General features: G+C 48.7%; 1 protein-coding gene across 3 annotated transcripts in view; it reads right to left on the bottom strand.

Annotated features, from left to right (window-relative positions):
- The window catches only part of CENPU (centromere protein U), a 141,960-nt gene that overhangs the window by 60,774 nt on the left and 60,700 nt on the right, over positions 1–20,486 (bottom strand). For all 3 annotated transcript variants that reach the window (XM_030192655.1, XM_030192653.1, XM_030192654.1), the window contains exon 8: positions 44–122. In XM_030192655.1, coding sequence (XP_030048515.1) covers positions 44–122 — 79 coding nt within the window. The remainder of the gene's footprint in view (positions 1–43; positions 123–20,486) is intronic.

Raw genomic sequence — 20,486 nt, 5'->3', positions numbered from 1 at the left:
TAGAAACATATAAATAAGTTATTATACGACTTATTTTACTTACAGTTCTATTTAGTTGTTTCTTCATAGTTGAGAAGAACAGATCAATTGCTTTCCTGACAGAACTGGATTTTTCTGTCTGTCTGAGAAAAAGATATTGGGTTCAGTATCTTTGTGAAGCAATGATTTTAAAGTGCTCAATTTGTAAAATTCTCTCTCTAGCACATTTCAAAAACTTAAGTGTGCCACTAATTCTATGTAAACAAAAAACAAGACTAATCGCTGCTACATAAGTATGACTAACAGCAATACAGACCCGAACCTTTCTGTTATATGCATAAAGATGGTACTTAACAATTTCTACTAATTGCTTTTCTCCTTTCTTTTTTATTATTTATTATTACTTTTTTGTATATTAAAGAGAGCCCTCAGCAAAAAACCACTTTTTTTAGGCAATACATTTCTTTGCCAGGTGGTATAGCACTTCTTTCATCGGGCAGCTCTTAATTTTCTGTACGTGCTATTGCCTATCTCAATAGTGCTCCAATTCCAAATAATTAAGTCAAAACATGAACTTATCTCTAAAAGGTTTTTTTTTTAAATGCCGCTTCACTCTCCTGAAATGGCTATCTTCGACCGATTGACTGGCTTCCCCTAGAAACTCCCTCCCTTCCTTGAATTATTCCAGAGCATTTCTAGGGGAAGCCAGTCAATCGGTCAAAGATAGCAATTTCAGGAGAGTGAAGCATCCATCTGTCCATATGTCTGTCACAGTAATTTTCTAGAACATGGTGCTAAAAAGCAGTGAAATACCTGTATTTGGATATGAAAATTTGTCTTTGAAACCTCCCCCCCCCCCTTTTTTTTTTTTTTAAATCGAAACTTACCATACAGAGTGCCTCCTCTGTGTAGTCATCTGGCCCTGGTCTCTGGAATAATTCAAGGAAGGGAGGGAGTGTTCGCATGCACTCCATATGTGCCCAGTTCTTGATGCCTTAACTATGGATCCTCAAAATGGGCCTATCCTGTTTCATACAGGAAATAAAAACTCCTTGCAGTGATTGACTGCCAGCAACAGCCCTAGCCATTCCCTGGCTGACTAGGCTAATCCCTGGCTGATTAGGCTATTCCCCTAAGCACTGTTTTTTTTCTGTTTTGTTTTTTTAAACTTACTGAAGCACCAGTTCAGGGGTTTTGCGGAAGGAAGAAGTTGAACCAACTTTGTTTCGATTCCATCTGGTCCAGATCCATTACTATAATTGCCCCTACCTCTGTGTTCCTTGACCAATCATTTCACATGGCCCTTAAAAACTTTTCTTTTCAAGGATGCTCTTAATCATTTCGATAACCCCTAGGAATTTCACCACTGTGGACTCTAGACCGGGAAGGGCTGGCAACTCTGTACAGACAGTACATGACCTTTTTCCCCTCCATCTTCGAATCCTTTTTTCTATTGACAAAATGGAGTTCTTCCCCTCCCCTTCTGCCTCTTTTCCATTTCTTTCTTTCTCCTTTCTCCTTATAGCTTTTAATGCAATCTTTTAAAAATTTGTAAACCACCCTGAAGGCCTCACCATAGGGTGGTATATCAAACTGTTAATAAACTTAAAATTTGAAAGGGCATACGAACACTATTGGGTTGGGGAGGTGCCGCTCCATAGAACTGACTGCTCACCCCAGGCCAAAGACAACAGTAACCCAACCATCCCTACACGTTCAATCCCCAAAACGCCACTGGTGGTGAAGGATCCCTCACAACCTATTAGCCCAGAACACTTTCTGCCAGACTAAACCATGCAGCTTTGTACCTGCTGGAGACAGAGAATACTGGTTCAGTGAAAGCAGCAAAAAATTCTTTATCTCCATGTTCTGGCAAAAGGACACAAACCCCCATGTCAGCACTGGTCTAGGAGGACAACAAGGAACCTAGAAATGTTACAGACACTACTCTTGTTTATCACATTCCAAAGAACCTAAGCTCTCTGCTTTCCCTCTTTCCCCACTTCTCACTCAGTAAAGCCCAGACTCTTGATGATAAATTTGAAATGTTCTATGTAGCTCTTTCCTTTATTTCATAATGTATTCAGCAACTCATGCAATCTCTCAGTTGTGAGTTTTGAAATGCTCCTTTTCCGGAGATGTGAAGGCAGTAGAACGAGAGGACATGAAATGAGATTGAAGGGGGGCAGACTCAAGAAAAATGTCAGGAAGTATTTTTTCACAGAGAGTACTGGATGCTTGGAATGCCCTCCCGCGGGAGGTGGTGGAAATGAAAACGGTAACGGAATTCAAACATGCGTGGGATAAACATAAAGGAATCCTGTTCAGGAATGGATCCTAAGGAGCTTAGCCGAGATTGGGTGGCAGAGTCAGTGGCGGGAGGCGGGGATGGTGCTGGGCAGACTTATACGGTCTGTGCCAGAACCGGTGGTGGGAGGCGGGGCTGGTGGTTGGGAGGCGGGGATAGTGCTGGGCAGACTTATACGGTCTGTGCCCTGAAAAGGACAGGTACAAATCAAGGTAAGGTATACACAAAAAGTAGCACATGAGTTTATCTTTTTGGCAGACTGGATGGACGTGCAGGTCTTTTTCTGCCGTCATCTACTATGTTACTATGTTATCACAATACTCAGCCCAAAGTTTTGAAAGCTTGTAAATAACTTTTCCGGAAAATAAAGTTAGATCAGTTTGGGAGTTTTCTCCCACTATATCATATTCTTCTTAAAGCGAATTATGCTGCCACATAGGAGAGACTATCTTCAGAATACTTTCACACAAGATCCACTATACAAGCTAAACAATAAAAATTTGAAAGAACCCTAAGATCTCCTCCCCACTATCAAGTTAAATGCAACAAAAAGAGTCAAATATACATTCCCTGTTATTATAAACCACATATTATGGTCTTTATTTTAGAAGCACTCTCACTTTTAAATAGCACGTGAATAAATTTGAAGATTGGTACACGTGTACAAAACTTAAGATTGTGAGCCCTCTAGGGACAGAGAAAATGCCTGAATAAAATGCATACAGCACTGCATAAGCCTAGCAGCACTATAGAAATGATTAGTAGTAAAAGGAAAAGTATCTTACCTGATCATTTTATCTTCTTTAATCACAACAGATGGGTCTAGAAATTGAGGGTTATGCCCATTTACCAACAGGTGGAAAAAGAGGGAAACAAACTGAGCTCTGCCTTTTAGGATGGTGAGCATCTAGTTCAGTCACTATTTCACTAACAAAGCAGAAACACACAGATAACAAGAAAAGGGTAAAGGGTAATGGACTAATGGACTTGATATACCATCTTTCTGTGGTACAACCAAAGCAGTTTACATTTTCTATGCAGGTACTTTCTCTGTCCCTGCTGGAATCACAATCTGTTTCTGTACCTGGGACAATGGAGGGTTAAGCAACTTGCCCAGGGTCACAAGGAGCTGCAGTGAGCATTGAACCCAGTTCCCCAGGTTCTCAGCCCACTGCACTACCCATTAGGCTACTCCTCCACAATTCTCCTTCCTCAAACAATGAATTAAAACATTCAACAATTGAAGAACCCCATAGCCAAACTGGAGAAACATTTCTGCATTCATTTGTTATGATTAAAGGAAAGAAAATTAATCAGGTTAAGACAATTTTTTCCTTCCTTAGCATCACCAACAAATAAGTAGGGTGGGAAACAAAAACTACCACCAAAAGAACAGAGGCCCCAAAGGAGGATTCTGACCTAGTTCAAATATCTAGCCTGAATGTTTGGAAAAAATATAAAAAGAAACAAACAACCAAGTAGCCAATCTACAAATGTCATCAAAAGTAGATAGAGCTCTTGTAGAGTGAGCCCTCAACAAACCAGGTGGCTGCTTTCTGGATGAATGTAAGTCAAAGAAATGGTTTCTTTGAGCCAATGAGTGATGGTAGGCTTAGAAGCAGGGGATCCCATATTAGAAACTGCAAATGATGAAAAGATGATCAGAGCAATAGAAATCATTAGTGACCCGAAGATACCTAATCAGAGCCCGGCGAACATCTAGGAATCTCAGAGAGTCATAAAGCGAAGATACTTACCTGTAGCAGGTATTCTCCAAGAACAGCAGGCTGATTGTTCTCACATGTGGGTCGACGTCTGCATCGGCCCAGGAATCAGCACTTTCAAGCAAAATATAAAAAGTTTTGCCAGAATGTTCTGGTGCGCGTGCAGCGATTTCCCACCCGTCGCGTGAACACGTTCCTCAGTTAAATAAAAAAACATAAAAAGAAACAAATAACTCCAAAGGGGAGGTAAGCGGGTTTGTGAGAACAATCAGCCTGCTGTCCTTGGAGAAAGTGAATGCTACATACCTGTAGAAGGTATTCTCCGAGGACAGCAGGCTGATTGTTCTCACTGATGGGTTGACGTCCTCGGCAGCCCCCTCCATCGGAAAGTTTACTAGCAAAGGCCTTTGCTAGTCCTCGCGCGCCCATGCGCACCGCGCATGCGCGGCCGTCTTCCCGCCCGAAACCGGCTCGAGCCGGCCAGTCCAGTATGTAGCAAGACAATACACTTCAAGGGAAGACAACTCCAAAGGGGAGGCGGGCGGGTTTGTGAGAACAATCAGCCTGCTGTCCTCGGAGAATACCTTCTACAGGTATGTAGCATTCGCTTTCTCCGAGGACAAGCAGGCTGCTTGTTCTCACTGATGGGGTATCCCTAGCCCCCAGGCTCACTCAAAACAACAACCATGGTCAATTGGGCCTCGCAACGGCGAGGACATAACTGAGATTGACCTAAAAAATTTACCAACTAACTGAGAGTGCAGCCTGGAACAGAACAAACAGGGCCCTCGGGGGGTGGAGTTGGATCCTAAAGCCCAAACAGGTTCTGAAGAACTGACTGCCCGAACCGACTGTCGCGTCGGGTATCCTGCTGCAGGCAGTAATGAGATGTGAATGTGTGGACAGATGACCACGTTGCAGCTTTGCAAATTTCTTCAATGGAGGCTGACTTCAAGTGGGCTACCGACGCAGCCATGGCTCTAACATTATGAGCCGTGACATGACCCTCAAGAGCCAGCCCCGCCTGGGCGTAAGTGAAGGAAATGCAATCTGCTAGCCAATTGGATATGGTGCGTTTCCCTACAGCCACTCCCCTCCTATTGGGATCAAAAGAAACAAACAATTGGGCGGACTGTCTGTGGGGCTGTGTCCGCTCCAGATAGAAGGCCAATGCTCTCTTGCAGTCCAATGTGTGCAGCTGACGTTCAGCAGGGCAGGAATGAGGACGGGGAAAGAATGTTGGCAAGACAATTGACTGGTTCAGATGGAACTCCGACACGACCTTTGGCAAGAACTTAGGGTGAGTGCGGAGGACTATTCTGTTATGATGAAATTTGGTGTAAGGGGCCTGGGCTACCAGGGCCTGAAGCTCACTGACTCTACGAGCTGAAGTAACTGCCACCAAGAAAATGACCTTCCAGGTCAAGTACTTCAGATGGCAGGAATTCAGTGGCTCAAAAGGAGGTTTCATCAGCTGGGTGAGAACGACATTGAGATCCCATGACACTGTAGGAGGCTTGACAGGGGGCTTTGACAAAAGCAAACCTCTCATGAAGCGAACAACTAAAGGCTGTCCTGAGATCGGCTTACCTTCCACACGGCAATGGTATGCACTGATTGCACTAAGGTGAACCCTTACAGAGTTGGTCTTGAGACCAGACTCAGACAAGTGCAGAAGGTATTCAAGCAGGGTCTGTGTAGGACAAGAGCGAGGATCTAGGGCCTTGCTGTCACACCAGACGGCAAACCTCCTCCAATGGAAGAAGTAACTTCTCTTAGTGGAGTCTTTCCTGGAAGTAAGCAAGATGCGGGAGACACCCTCTGACAGACCCAAAGAGGCAAAGTCTACGCCCTCAACATCCAGGCCGTGAGAGCCAGAGACTGGAGGTTGGGATGCAGAAGCGACCCCTCGTCCTGTGTGATGAGGGTCGGAAAACACTCCAATCTCCACGGTTCTTCGGAGGATAACTCCAGAAGAAGGGGGAACCAGATCTGACGCGGCCAAAAAGGAGCAATCAGAATCATGGTGCCTCGGTCTTGCTTGAGTTTCAACAAAGTCTTCCCCACCAGAGGGATGGGAGGATAAGCATACAGCAGGCCCTCCCCCCAATCCAGGAGAAAGGCATCCGATGCTAGTCTGCCGGAGGCCTGAAGCCTGGAACAGAACTGAGGGACTTTGTGGTTCGCTCGAGATGCGAAGAGATCCACCAAGGGGGTGCCCCACGCTTGGAAGATCTGGCGCACCACTCTGGAGTTGAGCGACCACTCGTGAGGTTGCATAATCCTGCTCAGTCTGTCGGCCAGACTGTTGTTTACGCCAGCCAGATATGTGGCTTGGAGCACCATGCCTTGACGGCGAGCCCAGAGCCACATGCTGACGGCTTCCTGACACAGGGGGCGAGATCCGGTGCCCCCCTGCTTGTTGACATAGTACATGGCAACCTGGTTGTCTGTCTGAATTTGGATAATTTGGTGGGACAGCCGATCTCTGAAAGCCTTCAGAGCGTTCCAGATCGCTTGCAACTCCAGAAGATTGATCTGTAGATCGCGTTCTTGGAGGGACCAACTTCCTTGGGTGTGAAACCCATCGACATGAGCTCCCCATCCCAGGAGAGACGCATCCATGGTCAGCACTTTTTGTGGCTGAGGAATTTGGAAGGGACGTCCCAGAGTCAAATTGGAGCAAATCGTCCACCAATACAGGGATTTGAGAAAACTCGTGGACAGGTGGATCACGTCCTCTAGACCCCCAGCGGCCTGATACCACTGGGAGGCTAGGGTCCATTAAGCAGATCTCATGTGAAGGCGGGCCATGGGAGTCACATGAACTGTGGAGGCCATGTGGCCCAGCAATCTCAACATCTGCCGAGCTGTGATCTGCTGGGACGCACGCACCCGCGAGACGAGGGACAACAAATTGTTGGCTCTCGCCTCTGGGAGATAGGCGCGAGCCGTCCGAGAATCCAGCAGGGCTCCTATGAATTCGAGTTTCTGCACTGGGAGAAGATGGGACTTTGGGTAATTTATCACAAACCCCAGTAGCTCCAGGAGGCGAATAGTCATCTGCATGGACTGCAGGGCTCCTGCCTCGGATGTGTTCTTCACCAGCCAATCGTCGAGATATGGGAACACGTGCACCCCCAGCCTGCGAAGTGCCGCTGCTACCACAGCTAGGCACTTTGTGAACACCCTGGGCGCAGAGGCGAGCCCAAAGGGTAGCACACAGTACTGGAAGTGGCGTGCGCCCAACTGAAATCGCAGATACTGTCTGTGAGCTGGCAGTATCGGGATGTGTGTGTAGGCATCCTTCAAGTCCAGAGAGCATAGCCAATCGTTTTGCTGAATCATGGGGAGAAGGGTGCCCAGGGAAAGCATCCTGAACTTTTCTTTTACGAGATATTTGTTCAGGGCCCTTAGGTCTAGGATGGGACGCATCCCCCCTGTTTTCTTTTCCACAAGGAAGTACCTGGAATAGAATCCCAGCCCTTCTTGCCCGGATGGCACGGGCTCGACCGCATTGGCGCTGAGAAGGGCGGAGAGTTCCTCTACAAATACCTGCTTGTGTTGGAAGCTGTAAGACTGAGCCCTCGGTGGACAATTTGGAGGTTTTGATGCCAAATTGAGGGTGTAACCCTGCCGGACTATTTGGAGAACCCACTGATCGGAGGTTATGAGAGGCCACCTTTGGTGAAAAGCTTTCAACCTCCCCCCGACCGGCAGGTCGCCCGGCACTGACACTTGGATGTCGGCTATGCTCTGCTGGAGCCAGTCAAAAGCTCGCCCCTTGCTTTTGCTGGGGAGCCGCGGGGCCTTGCTGAGGCGCACGCTGCTGACGAGAGCAAGCGCGCTGGGGCTTAGCCTGGGCCGCAGGCTGTCGGGAAGGAGGATTGTACCTACGCTTACCAGAAGCATAGGGACCAGTCTTCCTTCCCCCGAAAAATCGTCTACCTGTAGAGGTAGAGGCTGAAGGCTGCCGGCGGGAGAACTTGTCGAATGCGGTGTCCCGCTGGTGGAGAGACTCTACCACCTGCTCGACTTTCTCCAAAAATGTTGTCCGCACGGCAAGGCAAGTCCGCAATCCGCTGCTGGAGTCTATTCTCCAGGTCGGCGGCACGCAGCCATGAGAGCCTGCGCATCACCACACCTTGAGCAGCGGCCCTGGACGCAACATCAAAAGTGTCATAAACTCCTCTGGCCAGGAATTTTCTGCACGCCTTCAGCTGCCTGACCACCTCCTGAAAAGGCTTGGCTTGCTCAGGGGGAAGAGCATCAACCAAGCCCGCCAACTGCCGCACATTGTTCTGCATGTGTATGCTCGTGTAGAGCTGGTAAGACTGGATCTTGGCCACGAGCATAGAAGAATGGTAGGCCTTCCTCCCAAAGGAGTCCAAGGTTCTAGGGTCTTTACCCGGGGGCGCCGAAGCATGCTCCCTAGAACTCTTAGCCTTCTTTAGGGCCAGATCCACAACTCCAGAGTCATGAGGCAACTGAGTGCGCATCAGCTCTGGGTCCCCATGGATCCGGTACTGGGACTCAATCTTCTTGGGAATGTGGGGATTAGTTAGTGGCTTGGTCCAGTTCGCAAGCAATGTCTTTTTCAGGACATGGTGCAAGGGAACAGTGGACGCTTCCTTAGGTGGAGAAGGATAGTCCAGGAGCTCAAACATTTCAGCCCTGGGCTCGTCCTCCACAACCACCGGGAAGGGGATGGCCGTAGACATCTCCCGGACAAAGGAAGCAAAAGACAGACTCTCGGGAGGAGAAAGCTGTCTCTCAGGAGAGGGAGTGGGATCAGAAGGAAGACCCTCAGACTCCTCGTCAGAGAAATATCTGGGGTCCTCCTCTTCCTCCCACGAGGCCTCACCCTCGGTGTCAGACACAAGTTCACGAACCTGTGTCTGCAACCTCGCCCTGCTCGACTCGGTGGAACCCCGTCCACGGTGGGGGCGTCGAGAGGTAGACTCCCTCGCCCGCATCGGCGAAGCTCCCTCCGCCGACGTAGTCGGGGAGCCTTCCTGGGAGGTGGCCGCGGTCGGCACCGCATGCGGTACCGACGTCGGGGACCTCAACCTGGGCGATGGGCCAGCCGGCGCCACGCTCGACGGTACCGGAGGCGTAAGCACCGCCGGTACCGGAGGGGTAGGGCGCAACAGCTCTCCCAGAATCTCTGGGAGAACGGCCCGGAGGCTCTCGTTTAGAGCGGCTGCAGAGAAAGGCTGAGAGGCCGATGCAGGCGTCGACGTCAGAACCTGTTCCGGGCGAGGAGGCTGTTCCGGGCTGTCCAGAGTGGAGCGCATCGACACCTCCTGAACAGAGGGTGAGCGGTCCTCTCGGTGCCGATGCCTGCTGGGTGCCGAATCCCTCGGCGACCCAGAGCTCTCGGTGCCGACATGGGGAGGAGACCGGTGTCGATGCTTCTTCGACTTCTTCCGAAGCATGTCACTGGAGCTCCCCGGCACCGACGAGGAGGACGTAGAATCCATCCGTCGCTTCCTCGGGGCCGAGACCGAAGAGGGTCGATCCCGGGGGGGCTGTACCGCAGGAGCCCTCAGGGTAGGAGGAGACCCACCCGAAGGCTCACCGCCACCAGCAGGGGAATGGACAGCCCTCACCTGCACTCCTGACGATGCACCTCTGTCCGACGACATCAGCAGACGAAGTCTCGGTACCACCGACGTCGATACAGTCGCCCGATGCCTCGGCGCCGATGCAGAGGTCCGATGCCTCGATGCAGTCGATGGAGCGGCAGCCAAGGAAGATGGTCCGGACGCTGACGACGTCGATGCACTCGATGCCTCCGGTGCCGATGCTGACGAAGAGCCCGAGAACAAAACGTTCCACTGGGCTAATCTCGCTACCTGAGTCCGCCTTTGTAACAGGGAACACAGACTGCAGTTCTGAGGGCGGTGCTGGGCCCCTAGACACTGAAGACACGCAGAGTGCCTATCAGTGAGCGAGATTACCCGGGCGCACTGGGTGCACTTCTTGAAGCCGCTGGAAGGCTTCGATGTCATGGGTGGAAAAATCACGCCGGCGAAATCAAAAGCCGAAATGGCGAAAATTGAAGCACCAAAATTTAGAGGGAGAAAAATCTCGACCGAGGCCAAAAGAGGCCTACCCCGACAACGAAAGAAAACTTACGGGGCAAAAACTGAGAAATACGGGAAGGGCAGAAAACCCGAAAGGGTCTTCCGGAACACTACCGGAGCGCTTCCCGAACTTTTTCAAGGAAAAAAAGGACAAAAACACATCGAAAAGGACGCGCGAGGTCGACTCTCTGGGGCACGAACGGCGTAACACAACCGTACCGAGTGCGGACGAAAGAAGACTGGCCGGCTCGAGCCGGTTTCGGGCGGGAAGACGGCCGCGCATGCGCGGTGCGCATGGGCGCGCGAGGACTAGCAAAGGCCTTTGCTAGTAAACTTTCCGATGGAGGGGGCTGCCGAGGACGTCAACCCATCAGTGAGAACAAGCAGCCTGCTTGGCCTCGGAGAATACCTGCTACAGGTAAGTATCTTCGCTTTCTCCGAGGACAAGCAGGCTGCTTGTTCTCACATGTGGGGTATCCCTAGCAACCAGGCTCACTCAAAACAGTGAACATTGGTCAATTGGGCCTCGCAACGGCGAGGATATAACTTAGATTGACCTGAAACCATAAACTAACTGAGAGTGCAGCCTGGAACAGAACAAAAATGGATCTAGGGGGGTGGAGTTGAATTCTAAACCCCGAACAGATTCTGCAGCATTGACTGCCCAAACCGACTGACCACATTGCAGCCTTGCAAATCTCTTCAATGGAGGCTGACTAAGTGGGCCACTGACGCAGTCATGGCTCTGACATTGTGATCCATGACATGGCCCTCTAGAGTCAACCCAGCTTGGGCATAAGTGAAGGAAATGCAATCTGCTAGCCAATTTGAGATTGTGCATTTTCCTGATGGCGACTCCCCTCCTGTTGGGATCGAAAGAAACAAACAGCTGGGCGGACTTTCTAAAGGGCTTTGTCCGCTCCACGTAAAAGGTCAATGCTCACTTGCAGTCCATGGTGTGCAAACTGCTTTCGCCAGGACGGGTATGAGGACGGGGAAAGAATGTTGGCAAGACAACTGACTGGTTCAGATGGAACTCTGACACCACCTTTGGCAGGAACTTGGGTGCATGCGGAGGACTACTCTGTTGTGATGAAATTTGATATAAGGTGCATGTACTACTAAGGCCTGAAGCTCACTGACCCTACGAGCTGAAGTAACAGCCACCAAGAAAATGACCTTCCAGGTCAAGAACTTCAGATGGCAGGCATTCAGTGGCTCAAAAGGAGCTTTCATCAGCTGGGTGAGAATGACGCTGAGATCCCGGGGGCTTTGACAAAAGCAAACCTCTCATGAAGCAAACAACTAAAGGCTGTCCAGAGATAGGCTTACCCTCTACACAGCAATGATAAGCAATATTTGCACTAAGGTGAACTCTTACGGAGTTAGTCTTGAGACCAGACTCTGACAAGTGTAGAAGGTATTCGAGCAGGGTCTGTGTAGGACAAGAAAGAGGATCTAGGCCCTTGCTGTCACACCAGACGGCAAACCTCCTCCATTTGAAAAAGTAACACTTCTTCGTGGAATCTTTTCTGGAAGCAACCAAGACTCAGGAGACACCCTCTGAAAGACCCAAGGAGATGAATTCTAAGCCATGAGAGCCAGAGACTGGGGGTTGGGATGTAGAAGTGACCCCTCGTTCTGGGCGATGAGCGTTGGAAAACACTCCAATCTCCATGGTTCCTTGGAGGACAACTCCAGAAGAAGAGGGAACCAAATCTGACGCGGCCAGAAGGGAGCAATGAGAATCATGGTTCCGCAGTCTTGCTTGAGTTTCAGCAAAGTCTTCCCTACTAGAGGCATGGGAGGATATGCATACAGAAGGCCTGTCCCCCAATGTAGGAGAAAGGCATCTGACGCTAGTGTGTCATGGGCCTGAAGCCTGGAACAGAACTGAGGGACCTTGTGATTGATCTGAGTGGCAAAAAGATCCACCGAGGGGGTGCCCCACGCTCAGAAGATCTTGTGGACTACGCCCATGTTCAGTGATCACTCGTGAGGTTGCATAATCCTGCTCAACCTGTTGGCCAGACTGTTGTTTACGCCTGCCAGATAAGTGGCTTGGAGAAACATGCCGTGACGACAAGCCCAAAGCCACATCTGGACGGCTTCCTGACACAGAGGGTGAGATCCGGTGCCCCCCTGCTTGTTGGTGTAAAACATGGCAACCTGATTGTCTGTCTGAATTAAGATCACTTGGTTGGACAGCTGATCTCTGAAAGCCTTTAGAGCATTCCAGATCGCTCTTAATTCCAGGAGGTTGATCTGCAGACCTCTTTCCTGAAAGGACCAGGCTCCCTGAGTGTGGAGCCCATCTACATGAGCTCCCTATCCCAGGAGAGATGCATCCGTCGTCAGCACTTTCCGTGGCTGAGGAACTTGGAATGGTCGCTCCATGGTCAAATTGAATCGAATCGTCCACCACTGAAGAGAACTCCGAAAGTCGGTGGACAGTTGGATTACATCCTCTAGATCCCCCGCAGCTTGAAGCCACTGGGAAGCTAGGGTCCATTGAGCTGATCTCATATGTAGACGTGCCATGGGCATGACATGAACTGTGGAGGCTATGTGCCCCAGAAGTCTCAACATCTGCCGAGCCGTGACCTGCTGAGATGCTCGAACCCTGGACACCAGGGACAGAAGGTTGTCCGCCCTTGTCTTGGGAAGATAAGCTTGAGCTGTCTGAGTGTTCAACAGGGCTTCAATAAATTCCAATTTTTGGACTGGGGTGAGATGGGACTTGGGATAATTTATGACAAACCCCAGTAGCTCTAGCACCTGAATAGTCATTCGCATGGACTCCAGAGCACCCTCCTTGGAGGTGCTCTTCACCAGCCAATGGTCGAGATAAGGAAACACGTGCACTCCCAGTCTGCGTAGCGATGCTGCAACTACAGCTAGGCATTTGGTAAATACTCTGGGCACAGACGCCAGGCCAAAAGGCAGTACACGGTACTGAAAGTGCTGTGTTCCCAGCCGAAATCGAAGATACTTTCTGTGAGCTGGAAGTATCGAGATGTGTGTATAAGCATCCTTTAAGTCCACAGAGCATAGCCAATCGTTTTCCTGAATCATGGGAAGAAGGGTGTCTAAGGAAACCATCCTGAACTTTTCTCTGACAAGAAATTTGTTCAGGGCCCTTATGTCTAGGATGGGACGCATCCCCCGTTTTCTTTTGCACAAGGAAGTACCTGGGATAGAATCCCAGCCCTTCTTCCCCTGGTGGAACGGGTTTTGACCGCTTGGGCCTGTAGAAGGGCGGAGAGTTCTTCTGCAAGTACCTGCTTGTGCTGGGAGCTGTAGGACTGAGCTCCCGGTGGGCAATTTGGAGGTTTGGATTCCACATTGAGGGTGTATCCTAACCGGACAATTTGAAGAACCCACCAGTCGGAGGCTATAAGAGGCCACCTTTGGTGAAAAAACATTAACCTTAACCTCCCCCCAACCGGCAAGTCGTCCGGTACGGACACGTTTACAGAGGCTATGCTGAACTGGAGCCAGTCAAAAGCCCGTCCCTTGCTTTTGCTGGGGAGCTGCAGTGGCTTTAGGCACATGCTGTTGACAAGAATGAGCACACTGGGACTGAACCTGGGCAGGCTGCCGAGAAGCAGGAGTGTACCTACGCCTAGCATAGGATTAGGGAGCACTCCTCTTCCCTGCAAAAAATCTCCTAGATGAGGAGGTAGTAACAGAAGACGCCCGGCGGGAGAGAGAATCCATAGCATCACTGTGCTTCTTGAGCTGGTCACCAGATCCTCTACTTTCTCACCAAAAAGGTTATCCATCCGCCATCCGCTGCTGGACCGAATGATCCAGGTCAGAGACACGCAGCCATGAGAGTTCCGCAAGTGGATGCTCGTGAAGAGCTGGTATGTCTGGATTTTGGCAGCGAGCATAGCGGCCTGATACGCCTTCCTCCTGAATTGATTTGCACTTTTCTGACCACTGACAGGTCAGTTATGACCCGTGAACTGCATAAGCTAAAGGCTCTAAAATGCCTGAAAGCTGCATCTTTACTTTCTGCTGAGAGCTGCGAATTCGAGGTCATGCTGATCCAGCAAGGAGCGCTCTTCCCCTCCATGACAGAGTTGGTGCCACTGACTCAGACATCACAAGGACACTAAGAGAATGTACACAGTTTGAAAGCGAAGATGTGTCAAGGTTACTAGACAAAAACAATGATAAGACCTGGGTCCAGGAGAGATTCCTGTAGCAAAACAGCTACTACAATCTCCTGTAAGAGAAACCTTGGACTTGTTATAAGATGCTGTGTTGAGATGGTCCGGTTGCACCGAGTACAACGTTTGAAGCCGCTGGGTGTCTTCGATGACATGGAAGGAAAAATGGCTTCAGCGAAATCAAAAGACGCGATTGTGCCTGTTAAAAAAAAAAAAAGGGCACAAAAGAAGGGAACAACCCGACCGTGTGGCTGGCAAAGGAAACTTTAAAAGGGACAAAAAATATAAAGGAAACTACAGGTACCTTTTTTTTTTTTTTTTTTTTAAACGGTAAATTGTTAAAACATAAGAAAAATAAGGCAAAAAAGCCACGGAACAGACAAAGACTCTTCCCGGGCCTGAGAGGAGCGCAGAAAAAAAAAAAAACCCTCTACTGCACCTCAACATGGAGAAAAGAAAACTGAGAGGCACGCTCACACGCCAGGCAGGAAATCAGTGCGCGCTGCACGCGCGCCAGAAGACTCTGGCAAAACGTTTTATATTTTGCTTGCAAAATGCCGTCCGATTCCCGGGCCGACGCAGACGTCGACCCACATGTGAGAAGAAGCAGCCTGCTTGTCCTCAGAGAAAAATATTTACATAAAACTTGAGAACCCCAAGAAACATGAACTATAACCGATGGAGGAATAAAAATAGAAATGCATTTCCTTTTCTACTGAACACAATGCAAAAACATTTGCTATGCACATTTCCCAAAGCTAACATATTCCATTTAAAACATTCAAAAATGCTTTTTTTTTTTCTACCTTTGTTGTCTGGATGTTTTATTTTTTTTATTATGTTGGTTCCAATTTCCTGTCCGTCTACTAATTCTCCTTCAAGAAGCTGCTGTCCATTTCTCTTTTCTCTTCTCTGCCGCCCGATCTCTCACTACACCTATTTCTAACATACTGATCATTTCTTTTTAGCTCTGTCCTCTTTTTTTCTTTTCCGCCAGTCAATTCAAATTTCACCCTCTTTCTCACCCTTCTCCTCCTTTTTACTTTACAGCTACCTATCAGATTTCCATCTTCTCTCACCCACTAGCTCTACCATTCCCTTTCATCTTTAATCTACTCCCCATTACCATATTTCTATCCTCTGTAATCACTATCCTCTCATCCATTTCCTGCCATCTTCCTCTTGGCCTCTCCCACATGGTTCCCCATTCCCAGCATCTTCCTCCCTCCACTCTTCTAGCACAGTATCTGCTCCCTCTTTCTTTCTTCACTCCCTGCCTAACATCTCCCTGTCTCTTCTCTCATCCCTCCTGCCCTGACCCCCACAGTCCAGCATTTCTCCCTCTTTCCTCACTCCCATTATCCGGCATTTCTCCATCACTCCCATCTGCTCCTGGGTCCAACATCTCCTTCTCTCCCCTCTCCACCCCCTGTGCATCTCTCCCTGTCTCTTATCCAAACCCATGTCCTATATCTCCCCCTCTCTTTCACTGTCCACCACCATCTCTCTCTCCCCCTCCCTTGTACCCCAGATCAGATATCTCTTCTCCCCTTCCATGCAACATTCTCTCCCTTCCTCCATCATGTCCAACACTTCTGCCTCTCTCCCACTGTCCACCATCTCTCTCTCCCCCTCCCTTGTGCCCCAGGTCCAATATCTCTTCCCCCTCCCCCATGCAGCATCTTTCCCTTCCTCCCCTCCACTGTCATGTCAAGCATCTCTCTCTCCCCTTCACCCCTATGTCCAACATTCTCCCTCTCTCACCCTTCCCCCTCCACGTATTTCTCACTTCCCATCCACCCCTATATCTCTCGCCCCATCCCCTCCATACAGCATTTCTCCTTCCCCTGCATTCTCATATACAAGATTTCTTCCTATCTCACCCCTCTCCTCCATGCAGCCTCTCTCACCCCTCTCTCTCCCCCCCCCCCCACGGGAAGCATCTCTCGCCCCGCTCTCCTCTGCCCCGTGCAGCATCTCTCGCCCCTCTCACCCCCGCCCAGGGGAGCATCTCTTGCCCTTCTCACCCCCACCCCAGGGAGCATCTCTTGCCCCTCTCACCCCCACCTGGGGAGCATCTCTCGCCCACCCGGGGAGCATCTCTCGCCCCCTCTCTCCCCCCATGCAGCATCACTTGCCTCTTTCTCCCCCCTTCAGCATCTCTTGCCCCTCTCCCCCACCTCGTGCAGCATCTCTCACCCCTCTCCCCCACCCCGTACAGCATCTGCCTTGAAAACTACTGCCGAAATAACGAAATTTCGTAAATCTCTGAAGACACATCTCTTCAACAAGGCAAAGAGAACCCATAACCCACAAAATACCTACGAATCCACCAGCTTTGACAGTCCAGTCCGCCTTCTATACTATCCTTCCTAAACCTTCCTTATCTTTTCATGTACTTAACCCTGACTTACCTATAATGAATATGCCATAACAAAACTCTGTACACTACCAATCTGACCTCTTGTAATGACTATGATATAACAAAACTCTGTAAGCAACATTGAGCCTGCAAATAGGTGGGAAAATGTGGGATACAAATGCAACAACAACAAAAAAAAAATCTCTCACCCCTCTCCCCCACCTCCATGCAGCATCTCTCACCCCTCAATCCCTACCCCGTGTAGCATCTCTCATCCCTCTCCCCGCCTGGGAAGCATCTCTTGCCCCTATCTCTTCCTCCCCCCCCCCCCCCCGTGCAGCATCTCTTGCCCCCTATGGGTTAGTGGCAGCGAGTCCTACAGGCTGCCTGCTGCTAACCCAGAAATCTCCCCTTTGCCGTGTCCTGCCCAGGCACAAACAGGAAATTGCAACAAAGGGGGCGGGACATGGCAGAGGGGAAACTTCCGGATTACCGACAGGTAGCATGTGGGAATTGCTGCCACAGACCAATAGAAGACAGCTTGCAACTGAACCCAGTCTGCTCCTTCCCACACCAGTGCTGTCATGGGCCAGGGGTGCACCAAAACCTTGGTGTCCCAGCACCATGCATCGAGGAAGACCGATGCTTAAGCTTCTTGGGCTTCCCCGATGCACAGAACTTCGGTCACCTAGTGCCGATGAGGAAGCCACCAAATCTGAGCATCTCCTCGGTGTCAAGTCCAATGTTGACCGGTCCCAGGGCCTGTTAACAGTACCCAGAGTCAAGACAGGTGGAGACCCACTCGATAATGGTGCACTCCCAGGCAACAATCCATAATGTTTGGCAGCAACTCATCACCACCATGGGCCCTGACCTGTGGGGTACCACAGGGATTGATACTGTCACCTATTCTGTTCAGTATCTACCTCACGCCACTAGCTGAGCTGATTCGGTCAATGGATACTTAGTTCTACGTCTACGCGGATGATGTGCAGCTACTCATACCCACTGAACCTGACTTACCTACAGCCCTGTATAAACTGATTACCTGTCTAACATCAATTCAAGAATGGGCTAAACACACAAACTTTGCCTGAACCCAAGTAAGGAACCTTGGAATACAGTTAGATTCAACACTTACTATGATTCCCCAAATCCAAGCAACCTTCAAGAGCTGCTTCTACTATTTGCTGTCTCTCTCCTTACATCGAGAAGGTAAATCTTATCCCAGTTGTGCATGCCATGATAACATCACACAACTAGATTGCTGTAATGCACTCCACTACATCCTGAATACAAAGGGCCTGCACCAGCTCCAACTGATTTAGAATGCTGCAGTAAGAATGCTAATAGAAAGTTGCAAGCGATGTGACCACATCACAGTATTTTTGCAAAAACTTCACTGGTTACCAGTACAATACAAGGCCAAATTTAAAACTAGCTGATCGTCAAGGCCCTCGAAGGAAATGGTCCCAAATACTTGGAATAGGATGATCCTCTACATACCTCCAAGGATACTAAGGTCCTCTCAAGGACTAATCACTATCCACAATCTGTCCAAAAGGCATTACACATAAGTACATAAGTATTGCCATACTGGGAAAGACCAAAGGTCCATCAAGTCCAGCATCCTGTTTCCAACAGTGGCCAATCCAGGTCACAAATACCTGGCAAGATCCCAAAAAAGTACAAAACATTTTATACTGCTTATCCCAGGAATAGTGGATTTTCTCCAAGTCCATTTAATAATGGTCTATGGACTTTTCCTTTAGGAAGCCGTCCAAACCTTTTTTAAACTCCACTAAGCTAACTGCCTTTACCACATTCTCTGGCAACGGATTCCAGAGTTTAATTACACGTTGAGTAAAGATACATTTTTTCCGATTCGTTTTAAATTTACTACATTGTAGCTTCATCGCATGCCCCCTAGTCCTAGTATTTTTGGAAAGCTTAAACAGACGCTTCACATCTATCTGTTTAACTCCACTCATTATTTTATAGACCTCTATCATATCTCCTCTCAGCCGCCTTTTCTCCAAGCTGAAGAGACCTAGCCGCTTTAGCCTTTCCTCATAGGGAAGTCATCCCATCCCCTTTATCATTTTCGTCGCCCTTCTCTGCACCTTTTCTAATTCCACTATATCTTTTATGAGATGCAGCGACCAGAATTGAACACAATATTTGAGGTGCGGTTGCACCATGGAGCGATACAAAGGCATTATAACGTCCTCATTTTTGTTTTCCATTCCTTTCCTAATAATACCTAACATTCTATTTGCTTTCTTAGCCGCAGCAGCACACTGAGCAGAAGGTTTCAACGTATCATCAATGACACCTAGATCCCTTTCTTGGTCCGTGACTCCTAACGTGGAACCTTGCATGGCGTAGCTATAATTCGGGTTCCTTTTTCTCACATGCATCACTTTGCACTTGTTCACATTATGAAGCTGCTAATGCTTGGTCCACTCTACTTAATGAGAATATTCTTAGCTTTTTTAAAAATAACATAGCTACATATCAAAACTATTTCGTTTCAAAATTCTATTCTACTAAGACAGCATTAGGTTTGCTATTAGTATGTCTTATCTTGTATTAATCTGTACCTTGCGTCTTATTTGTAATTCACTTAGAAACACTGATTGGAATTAGTGGAATAGATACCTTTATGCCTTTTATAACTGTATAGCTGTAGGGCTGGCGAGGTGCTGTGGCCCTCCAGGAGACATTTTACAAACATTAAAAGGATACCACAGAATTGGAGACCAGTGGTGTCTTAGCTAGTAATTTTCAAAACTAAAACCAAGTCATGTTCCCAAAAAACCTCCCTCTTATCATCCCAGGATTACATTATCTACATTTTTCATGCAATGTGGGACAACAGCAAAAAGGCCAAAATCCTGGGCAATCTAGAATGTGACAAAGACTCTCCAAACATGCATTGGAGAAACACAAAGGAATCCTGTTTAGAAGGAATGGATCCACGGAATCTCAGAAGAGATTGGGTGGCAACACTGGTAATTGGGAAGCCAAACCTGTGCTGGTCAGACTTCTGCAGTCTACACCCTGATCGTGATTGAATAGATATGGAAGGGCTTGAGTGATACCCGCAAGCAAGCCTTCTCCGCATAGCTCCCACACTCTGGAATGCACTCCCTGAAAGGCTCCACTTGACACAAGACTATCTCTTCATCCAGGCCATTTGCCTGGCGGTCATAAAGAATGTCTGGTAAATAAGCTAAACTTGTCTCCATGGAAGGTAAATCAAAGGAAAGTGAGGAACTGGGGTCCCCCAGGGAATTAGCAATTTGTTGTAACCAACTAAGGCAAGAGCTAGCTGTGTATGAGCAATATATTGAAGCCTAAAGAGATAAAGCAGCAACTTCAAAGGCAAGCTTGAGGGCAGATTTTCCTATCTTGAAAATCCTTAAGGGTAATGCCCCCTTCAACCACAATAGTCATTTTCCTAGTGACTGCTGTCACAAAGCATTGGGTTTTGGCAATTTCAGCTTCTCCAATCCTCTGCAAGAAGAGGGAACAAATGAGGCATAGCCCAAGCCATCGTAAAATAACCTTTTGCATAGCTTTGTACTGTTATAAGAAAAAACACCTTCACACCTAGAAGGTGAATAAAGACTCGGTGTTCAAATCTGGTATGATGTCTAACCTCTTTTTCTTTGCAACAGGATCCAGCTGGAATCAGCAGCAGACTGAGTTTGCTTAACAAATAAGCCTGATAAAGCAGAATAAATATCGGAGAAAAAGGCATGAGAGGCTGAGGAAAAGGGAACAGAAGACTCTGATGGCCGAACAGACCAAAGATCCGATAGCGAATTTTCTGCGGTTATG

This window comes from Microcaecilia unicolor, chromosome 2 (assembly GCF_901765095.1).
Source record: "Microcaecilia unicolor chromosome 2, aMicUni1.1, whole genome shotgun sequence".
Lineage (NCBI taxonomy): Eukaryota > Metazoa > Chordata > Amphibia > Gymnophiona > Siphonopidae > Microcaecilia > Microcaecilia unicolor.
The sequence above is the reverse complement of the archived record's forward strand: the minus strand, read 5'-3'. Positions and strand labels throughout refer to the sequence as shown.